The sequence below is a fragment of the Temnothorax curvispinosus genome, unplaced genomic scaffold, assembly GCF_003070985.1.
Source record: "Temnothorax curvispinosus isolate PA1 unplaced genomic scaffold, ASM307098v1 QBEX01004926.1, whole genome shotgun sequence".
NCBI lineage: Eukaryota > Metazoa > Arthropoda > Insecta > Hymenoptera > Formicidae > Temnothorax > Temnothorax curvispinosus.
The window spans coordinates 260,400-271,019 of NW_020214706.1; the positions used below are offsets into that span (position 1 = coordinate 260,400).

General features: G+C 36.9%; 1 protein-coding gene across 3 annotated transcripts in view; it reads left to right on the top strand.

Annotated features, from left to right (window-relative positions):
* The window catches only part of LOC112454230 (homeobox protein orthopedia-like), a 32,690-nt gene that overhangs the window by 16,131 nt on the left and 5,939 nt on the right, over window positions 1–10,620 (top strand). For all 3 annotated transcript variants that reach the window (XM_025015497.1, XM_025015498.1, XM_025015499.1), the window contains 2 exons: window positions 6,155–6,329; window positions 7,911–8,075. In XM_025015497.1, coding sequence (XP_024871265.1) covers window positions 6,155–6,329; window positions 7,911–8,075 — 340 coding nt within the window. The remainder of the gene's footprint in view (window positions 1–6,154; window positions 6,330–7,910; window positions 8,076–10,620) is intronic.

The following is a 10,620-nucleotide window of genomic DNA, read 5'->3' on the forward strand; positions in this document are numbered from 1 at the left end:
GTCCGGATAATGCGTCTTGCCACCCTCAGACTGTCTCCCGACTACCGTCATCAATCAGGGTCACATCCTACAAACATAACTTATATAGTATTTATTTTCATTAAATTTATCACCACCTGGTGGTCCAGCATACATTCTTTTGTCGACTTACGAGCACATATTAGTTATAAATAATTTTTTTACAACTATAAATAATTCGAAGGAATATAAAATAGATCGAATAGCTTCAATTTATGTGTATTGACGCTTTCATCAATAATTTCGTAGAGGTAAAATATTTAAAAATATAGAAAAGATAATATATGTTTATTATTGGCAATATCGGAAATCGATCACATATTTATATTAATTTTAATTTAAAAGGGTTAGATCTTAATGTATGCTAATTTCTCTTATCAACCTTTGGTTTAAAACATCGTTCTATCAAACATCCCTTACCATCTTTTCGATTTATGTAAAAGTAATGATTGCGATGGGTCGTGCGTATTGAAAACATCGTAAATTATAATTTAATACTTAATTAATGAACATTTAATATGTTCGATTACATAGATTTATCGGATTAAGGATTATTAGCTCCTTGTATCATTGTAAAATATTAATCTCGTAATCTCGTAAATCGGCTATTTGAGACAGTGAATCAAGATTTCATCGCGGAAAGCTTCTCCCATCCCGAGCGGAATCACAAAAGAGAAACGTTATCTCGTTTCGTGGCGATTCGAGGCGTTTTTCCGCGAAGTGAGTCGGACTATTCTTCAATGGCGTGCTGAAAGCTACTCCTATATATCTTGTGGCCTCGGGCAGATCCCGCCGCTTGCCTTGATGGCAAGCTCAATTTATATCAGCGCCTGCTGAAACCCCCTTTACGAGGTCTCGCCACCCCTTCCCCACCCCCTAAACCTCACCCTAACCTCAAACCATCCCTGCCTGGCCAATGCTCGCTTCTTGCCACCTTTCTTGCCTCCCCTTGAAGGCTCGAGGGCTCCTCCGGAGTTAAACTAAGCCATTCTCGCGATCGACGAAAAGAAATAGAAAAGGTCGCTTCTTGAAAATCGCGATTCTTACCGTCTTCTATGATCCTTTGTCGTTGCGGAAATGCTTTTCGGAAGTATTATAGTATGATAAAACTTAGTCCCAGCCGAGATGTATAAAAAATTTCAAGATTCCGATATTTAATGAAATTGTTGATTACATATGTGTGCAATAGTATACAAATTAATTATTATTTTAAAGATATTATAAATATAAATTTTTTCAACTGTCAATTTAAAATATAAATCAGAAAGTTACAATCTTTTATAAACAAATTTAAAGAGATTATTAACGAAAAATCGAAAAATAATCATCTGTAAGTTATTAACAAAAATTCGTAGTCTTTTCTTTAAAATTTTGCAACTCTATTGGAAATACATATACGATTTGATAATGCATTATCATTATTGAAATATCGATCATGTATACTACCATTACATTACAAATACGTTCAACGATGGAAAATAATTTATTTAACGAACGGAATTACTTGATTCTGAAATTAATGAACAGCGAATTATAAATGTAAATAGTCTGTCATGTAAATTTTGCGTAAGCTTCTCTCGTGTAAAAATGTCGGCGGATAAATTTATGGCGATTTTTTTACTATGCAGGAAGAATGTTAAATGTATACTAAATATAAATAAGCGTATTACATTATCTCTATAGATACACGTTTAAGATACATTAAGACATTAAGATATACCTATTAAGATATTTCATATTGAATGAATTTTATAATAATGACAACATAAAGAAGAAATTTTATTTGCAATTTTTATTGATATGATAAATTAACATAAGTAATTAAATAAAAGTTGTCACTTATATAAAAGAATATTCTTTTTTTAATAAAAAAGTAAATGATTTATTTTCTTTTATTTTTAATCGATTTACTTGAATCGTCTTACTTTTAATTTATTCCCATTTATTAAGAAACTGCTCTCTTTCACGCGCGCGATTATTATCTTTAATATTGAAAATTTATAAAGAGATGCAGATTTTATGGAAAAAAATGGAAAAAAAAGTTTTGCTATCATATGTTTCTGTGAAAACACTGGACTGTATCGTCTAAAATTTGATCAAAACTGTAACTTGTGCACTACCGCCCATGCATCTCGAAATGCGCCCACGATCTCGAGCAGCCGGATTACTAGGAGAGTCGATGTCGATTTTATGAAACCAACAACGTCCGTATCCACCCTCATCCTGATCCCAGGTGTTTCCTGGGAACAGCTGCCACGGCGCACGCGCCCCGAGAAAGCAGTGATTGATCAATTTTTAAAAAGCAATGTTCCTAATTGACCCGCCGCGCCGGTTCGCTCCTCGCCGGAGCGCTTATATCTTACGAAAAGGCGTCAGTCAGGGCATCTTAGTCATCGAAAGGTGTGTTCAACTACGATTCATGCCAGTTGTTCCTTTTCGAATACCCCTTTCGGCTTTGTTCGCTAACAATGAAGCACCGATATCGTCTATCATTCATCGACGGAAATATCGTTCATTAGCACATTAACGAGAAATATAGGTATTTTAAATACATATTTAAATATATATTCTGAATATATAGCTGAAATATATTTTCTATGGAATGTATAAAATGTTTAATTGTACAATACGCTTGTGAAATGCTATCGTAATCAAAACTTTGATAAATTCTTTTGTAAAATTCTTCGTACGCGTATTATACTAGCACCATAAAAATGAGCGCGATGGAAATAATACTAGAGAAATTAATACTAAAGATATAGTCATATAGAGCAATTGCATTTCTATCAGCGCTAAATTTGAAGTTTGATTAATGACATTATGAAGTGAATTCAACATATCTTCATACTGTTTCAATCACATTGATTAAGAGTTTTAGTACATAAAGCTCTCGGGCAGGAACCTGTCGATTCCGATCGATCGGTTCCAAAAGGAAATTGTCATGCATTTCGGAACATGTATGTTAAATTGATTGCAATTATGAAGATTCCATGTATTTTTGACTATCACGACTTTTTGTCATTGTAAGTATTAATTGTATATAGTATTATATCTACTGGCCATTATTCGAAATTATATTTCTTATTTTCCATGTTTTTATGCATGTTTAAAATTTAATTTAATTTTAATCTATCTGCAGGACTGCTGTAGCATTAATTAGACATGTACAGCTTATTGTAAACGCAAGTTTAAACTTCTATGTACTTCTGGATACACCCGACACACTATGATACTCCCGATTGTTCTTCGACATGAATCTTGGATTCCGACACGAATGAAGAACTCATCGATTGCTCGGCTTTTCGGTATCGGACACGCGCGTCGAAAGCACTCGTTCGCGCGTTGTTATTTCGTAACAGAACCCATTAGCATCCGCCTGCGTTAATTAACGGAAGTTCTGCCATACGTGTATAGGCTCGATGCACCTGCGTGCGGGATAGAGGGTGTATGTGATAATGCGCGATTTGCGCGTAGGCAGTCTGCTTTTTCCCTCCTCTGGATTGTGGATCGGCGTGTAACGGCGGATTATCCACGGGCATTTAGTCGCGGTTACATCGTAATTCTACCGTGAAATCGACGTGTCAAGAGACGATTCGTCGACGGCGCGAAGACATCGTGACCCCGGAAAAGGGCGGAAAAGCCTACCTTCACCGCACGCGTCATGGCTGCTTTAAAATAAAATAAAATAGGCATATCGACGAGAAGAAACTTCATATTTTGTGAAAATTAGAAAATTCTCAAGACATCTAAAAATACATCGATATATGTCTAAAAGCTGGATACATTTTTTAATTATTTAATGTCGTTAATATTTGTATTATCTTAAAAGATGCTGTGCTTAATGCAAGTTGATTAAAAAGGGAAGTTTGTATTTAATGCAGAGATTTATAATATTTTAATTGAGATATTTTGAATAAATTATAAATTATAAATATATTTTATTTGACGCAAACACATGTATTTTTATTCATACATTTAATCACTTATTTAATTAATTTATTTAGTAACAAATATAAAGACATTTTATACAACTATGAATAGAAGAAGGATTTAATAGAAGATAAACTGAAATATTTTTATTGTAAAAAACATTCTAAAATGTGTAAAAAAAATTGAAAACTATACTGCTAATATACAATAGTAATTAGCAGACGTATAAGTTATGAATTTTAGCTAGCCTATAAGTGATAATATTGAATGATTAACGACAGTAAAAATTTGGTAAAATGATAATTTGAGTACATATGATCAAGCGATCTATTAACATATCAGATAAATACGTGAGATCATATCGAACAATTTTGCAAACACACGAAAACTGAAATTATCTTAGATATTCAACAATTTTGCGAATTTTTATTGAACCATCATATTCGCATCTGAAGTTACACGCGATATCGGCGAAGAGAAATGCGCATTTACATGTTTGAAATCGTAGATATATCCGCTTTTATAAGGATGTAGTGAATTTTATGGAGATGGAGGAGAATAGTATTTGATTCTACGCCACTGACTGATATATAGACGCTGATTCGGTCCCAATGCACTTAACACCACCCAGCTCTAATGCCATTCTCTCGTCACGAGCGTCCATCCTTGAGAGTCAAGAGACCCGCCAGCTGTTACGAGCCTCCGACAAATATCACGGGACGATAAACGTTAATTTAGCCAAAAATGACATCATTGTCCGTATTCAATTAAAAATTAAAGAAGATTATCCTAAGAAAGATAAGTCAGTATATATAAGAAAGAGTTAAAAATAAAGATGAGAACAGATTTCACATCGAGTTACTTAAAATCGCCATAATCACTAAATGTATTAGCTTATTATATGTATATGATGCCATAGAATTGAGAGTTTTATCTTATACACGTGTATAATCGAAATCCGATAAAAATTAAAAAATAATAGTTATCGCTTCACTGATGACAAGCGTCAACAGCCGTGAAGCTACATATGACACATGTAAAATTAACGAATCTTGTTAAAACTGTTAAGTTTTCCAGCGACAACAGGTGACGAATTCAAGATATCGACATTCGTTTCCTGTTATCGTATCATCCGATTCCAAAATCTTGTGCCAGATATTAAAGAACCGTCGAGCGCGTAAGAATGCAACGATCGCTTCGTTGCAATACCTGAGGTGTATACTGGAGCGTGTAAATCCCATATATCCAATTAGATTCGTATAATCCTCGTATGTTAGCGTAGGGTGTTCCTACCCCTTGAACCGCCACCCCTCTCGGTCTCCGCCGTCCTGCTCTTCTCCGTGTGTGTGTGAGTGTGTGTGTGTATGTGTGTGTGTGTGTCTTGTGTGTGTATGGTCATATGTATGGTGCGTACGGTGGCGCAAGCGCGCATCCCGCGCTTTAATGCTAAAGTACTAATTTATGGGCACATATGAGATGGCTACAGTGCTCGCTACCGTGCCAGAAAAGGGACTATAGTCTGCGGCGAAGGATAGAAGCGAGAGAGACAGAGAGAGCCAGGTAGAGTAGTGGTAGTGTTGGTGGTGCGTTGGTGGTGGTGGTGGTGGTGGCGAGATAGGGCGAGGGTAGGTATATCGGAGAACACAGAGGCGGGCTTTGCATGCGATATCAATAAATCAAGTCCCGGGACCCCGGCAGCTTAGGGGGCCACTACGTGGCCAGAATCAACAGCTCATAACGTCGGCTAATAGCTACCCGCGGTGGGGTCGAAGATATTGTCGTAACACCGAGGGACATCTTACCGTCGCAATGGTTGGATTTGGTTGCGTCCTATTGAGAAAAGAAATGATATCGCGGGGGAGAGGGCGGGGAAAGAAGATCGGATATGCGATTTTTGATTTAGAAACAAAAATGTCTGGTGAAAAGGATAATAGTTGACTCAACGACTTTCTTTCTTGCTGCTCATTGATGAACGAGTCATATTAATTTTTAATTAGTATTAATTTAGTAAAAACAGTAAAAGATAAAGAGTAACACTATCAGTGGAAATGTAAAAGTCACGTTAGATCACACGTTATGTATAAATAAACGTAACAAAAGAATAAAAAATCTGTTTTTTAATATTATATATTTTTTTAAGATTTTAAGAATTTTTGAACTTTTTATCAGACTACCAGTAACAGACTCCTTGTTCACCTGCCTGTAGGTATGGTTTCAAAACCGACGAGCGAAGTGGAAGAAGCGCAAGAAGACAACCAACGTGTTTCGGTCCTCGGGATCGCTGCTACCGTCGCACGGCTTACCTCCCTTCGGACCGATGACCTCCGACTTGTGCAGCGGAATGTTTCATACTCCTGCGGACAGATGGGGAATGGGAACAGGTCAGATATCAATAGCTTTTATCACTAACCGTAACCAAGAAACGCAAGATAAAAAAAAAAAAGAAAGAAATTATCCATATGCTTACGTTGGCCAAGACAGGAAACGCTTTTTCGATCGCTTGTATTATTACTCGCAAGGACTCGATATTTGTCATCGGCCATGTTTAAAAATGAATATTATACCAGAATTTCCTGATATCCTTTAAAAAAACTGTCTCCTCTGACAGTTATTTCCGTAGCAGCTATCAATTTAATATGTCACATTGGATCACTGATAAAGTATCGATGGTATTCCATAATGCACACATTTATATATAATGTCAATACATACTGTGACTTGTGTAAATATATAAATTATTTAACTGTGTTAGTTAAATATATAAATAAAATTTATATATATAAATATATAATTATATAAAAAAAAATTATATATTTACACACAATCGCTTATTTTTCGTAGTATTATTCATTTTTTAATTCTTTTTTGCTTTTTTTATAAATATGAAATTACTAGTTATAAAGAATGCATTACATAAGATCAGTTACATATCAGATCATTACATAAGACAGTTGTAGAGAAAAAAATATAATATTTAGAGAGTGTGCTTACACCGAGCATTTTTCTCATTTCTTTATAAATTTTCTAATTAGACATCTCAAATTGATCCGCTGTCTTATGAAATAATTACGCAATCTATTTTGATAATATAGAGAACTGAGAAGAGAAAGAGATTTAATAAAATCGATACTTTCATTTTTGCAATAATCTCTTTCATTTTTATAAATCAAATAGTTTTTATAAATCAGTAATTCGAGAGACAATGAATATTTAAACATTATATAAATAAATAATTATGTTCAAGTGGCAAGAAATCTTACATTTTTACGCCAGTGATCAATGAAACCACTGATTTTGAATATTTCTTAAAATGTTAACGACGTATCTGAAATTATTATTATTATTTTTATATAATCTAGTTTGTGCAATATTTTAACACATAATCTGAATTTATAGATGTTTAATCTACTTGATTTACACAAATATATTTTTATTCCATGTACACACACGCGTCTTACAAAATTAATTTCATTTCTAAAAGATGAAATAGCACCGGGACACCGGGATCGAAACGCAAGTGTAAACGAGAATGAAGAAAGTTGTATAGTCTCAAAGACGTAGGCACTTTTGTCTGCGATTTAATTGAAGCGTATTATCCGCGTCTGTGCAAATTGCACACAATTCGTCATGTCATTTAATGCGCGATATGATTAGCATCTCGTTCACGCGCTAACGGGAGAAGAAGCAACATGAGAAGGAAACACCAATTCTCGTAGACGAAGTCGCGACGATGCTCGCCTCCTAATTTAATTTCGCCCGTCCACTGGTTGAGACAGCTGAAATTACTTACTGCGTATTATTGGTCCCACGGTTGTTCACCGACGGTTGTACCGACAATGACACCGATAATTAACCGATCTTTCCCGTTTCTTTACAAACCTCCCGCCTCCCCATGTCGCTGTAACACGTAACCTTGCATTAATTACCCCTCGCGTATTTAACTGTGCTCATCTGCCCCGTAGGTCTTGGACAATTGCAAAGCGGCATGACGATGAGTGGTTTTGGGCAACTCGGTCAACAAAGCACGGGAAGTTTAGGTTCCAGTCTTAGTCTCGGCAACTCCGGACTCCCGATCAACAGCCCGTCGCAATCTGTCTACCATACCAACTACGGACTCAATTCTATCAGTAAGTTGCTACGAGCACCAACGAGAAACGCAGGAGTTTATTATATTAGTAGATATTCAACGAACAAAATATGATTTGACAAAATATTACTTACCTCTATCGTAATTAAGTAAAAATAATTGACACTGCAGTTTAGAATTGAGACAATATATTTTACTAGACTTGCTGTCCTTATTATTAGTATTAATTTGTTCATCTCCATGGTATCAGACGCCGTTTTATGGTCCTGTAAAAAATAAGTTTCAGAATATACACACAGAGAGATTGTAAAAAGCGTTTTACGATTATATTTTTGCTACTCCAGACTATACGACTTAAGCGAACGTAACGTTTTTTTCATCGTTGCTTATTTAAGTAGCGTGGATCGTTGTTGAGTTGGCGACATGTGCGAACGCGAATAGACACACCCAGAAGAATCTTAACGTTCGCGTCAACCCGGCCGCTTATACATGTGCCGATAATCGTCTTGCCAAACTTTTGGAACCGTGGTCCTCTAAAAGACAACGTGCAAACAGCGCCATGGAAGTCTCTTTGACGAAGTCGTTAAACGTTACGGTGCATTAAGGTTCGAAGGGGTTATGCGCCTGCACGTAAGGAATTTGAGACAGAAACATAAACCCCGTCCTCCCGTCTATTTACGCAGGCAAACTCCAAGCCCGATCTCGCACCTAGGTGCGAGATCTTTCGCTGTATGTTTACCATAACATCTCGATGCAACCTGTCTTGGTTGAGTTACGCTTTACCTCACCCGGGGACCTTGTATCCTCAAAGATATTATGCTCAAGGGGATAAATCGCGTGTGAAATTTCTTCTTTCACGGAGATTGCCATCCAGCGCACCTCGACTGTAACTTCCATACCAAGACTTCATTCAAAACGCGCATGCCGTTTGTGAAATAACATGATACTTTAATAATCTACGTGCTCCTCAGTACCTAGAACTCTTCAATAATCTAGAACAAATTAACGTTCAAAAACTCGAGGACGGTAGCTGTTATCGTTATACTTTTGCGACGTAATCCTATTAAATGCAAAACGAGATGTTTGTAAAGTATTATTTATTGTACGTGGAAACTCAGAATTCTACGTAGGATTAAAGACAGAATGTCTACGTATAGGATTAAAGCGCAAATCAGACCTTCGAGTGATAATCTGATCATCTTTCTTAGATAAATCGGTTTTTAGCGCTCATGACCCGTAAGAAATAATAGATTCGTAAGATACGAGCAATAAGAAAGCCGATAAAGGAATCTCGTCCTCTTGTCCCACAGAATATTTTTTTACCTTTTTACTTTTTTCATTTTTCAGTAGTTAGTGAACCGCATTTAAAGAAAGACGTTATAAGTAGACGCTATTTTTTATACGAAATACATATTGGCAACACGCTTAAATAGATTATTTATTCGTGTTGGTATTTGCTACTAATACCGATACAGGTCATCAACCCTGGTAAAGGTAGATCTATTGACGCGATTATACGAATTCTATTTATAGGCTTATCAAAATCTTTCAACAGATACGAGGTCATTCATGCGCGAAGGAAAAGATGAAATATGAAATTGATATCAAATATCCAAAATTATTAGCAATAATTATGTTACCGCGAACTGAAATTTCTCTCTTAAAATCGTAACGGATGTACTAATTACTGATTATAATACATTTGACACGGAGGATCGCAAAGTCTAACGCCACAACGGACTTTCCCGAAGCTTTACGGTAAAAATCCGGCGTAGCACAATTTCGCAAGCTGACTGTGCAGTCATACATTTGTATATGTGCGTTGCACGTGCGCGTAACGCTTATACGGTGCCAATTACCGGGCGTTATCGCCCGGTAGCGTCACTTGGGAGGAGAAAAAATCGGCGTTCCATCCGAGTGCGAGTGTTGTGCGCCGATGTGTGCGTGCGAACGCGGCCTTAAAGTGAACCCGTCCAGCCTCGGCTCGTAGCCGGCTATATATGCTTTTATCCGCGGATAATACTTAGAGCAAATAGCTTTTAGACTAGAGCGTTATTTTTCGGTTACCAATGATGATTAGCACCGCAATGTAACCCAACGGCGCGGCGCGGCGCGGCGTGGCGCGGTTCCTAGTCGATCGGGGGAAGTTCCATTTGGCGTCTCTCTCTCTCGCGGTGACCGCGCCAGACTGGCGCAAACAAGCCTCTGTAATGCGTAAATTATCGCATTTCGAAACGTTCCGATTTTCAGCTTGCGCTACCGCAAGCGGTGCGCAACGCGCAAGTCGCGTTACCTTATTCGAAAACAAAAATCGGCGTGACTCGCGTAAAAAGTCGAATCTCAGAGATACACGCCGATGATCTCCGTATTCATTCTCGAACGTAAAAATACACGTGTCAAATTAGGTTTAGCTTCATTTACCTTTTCAGCTTCGGTCGTTGATTTCGTGTATCCACAGAATCGGACTTCATTGATCGTGCGCGATGAATCGCTTGGTGGATATATACGCTCTACGGCAGCACGAATCACCGTTTCAACCGACAATAGTCATAAAATTACGTACATCGTCGCCATTAGACGTCCAT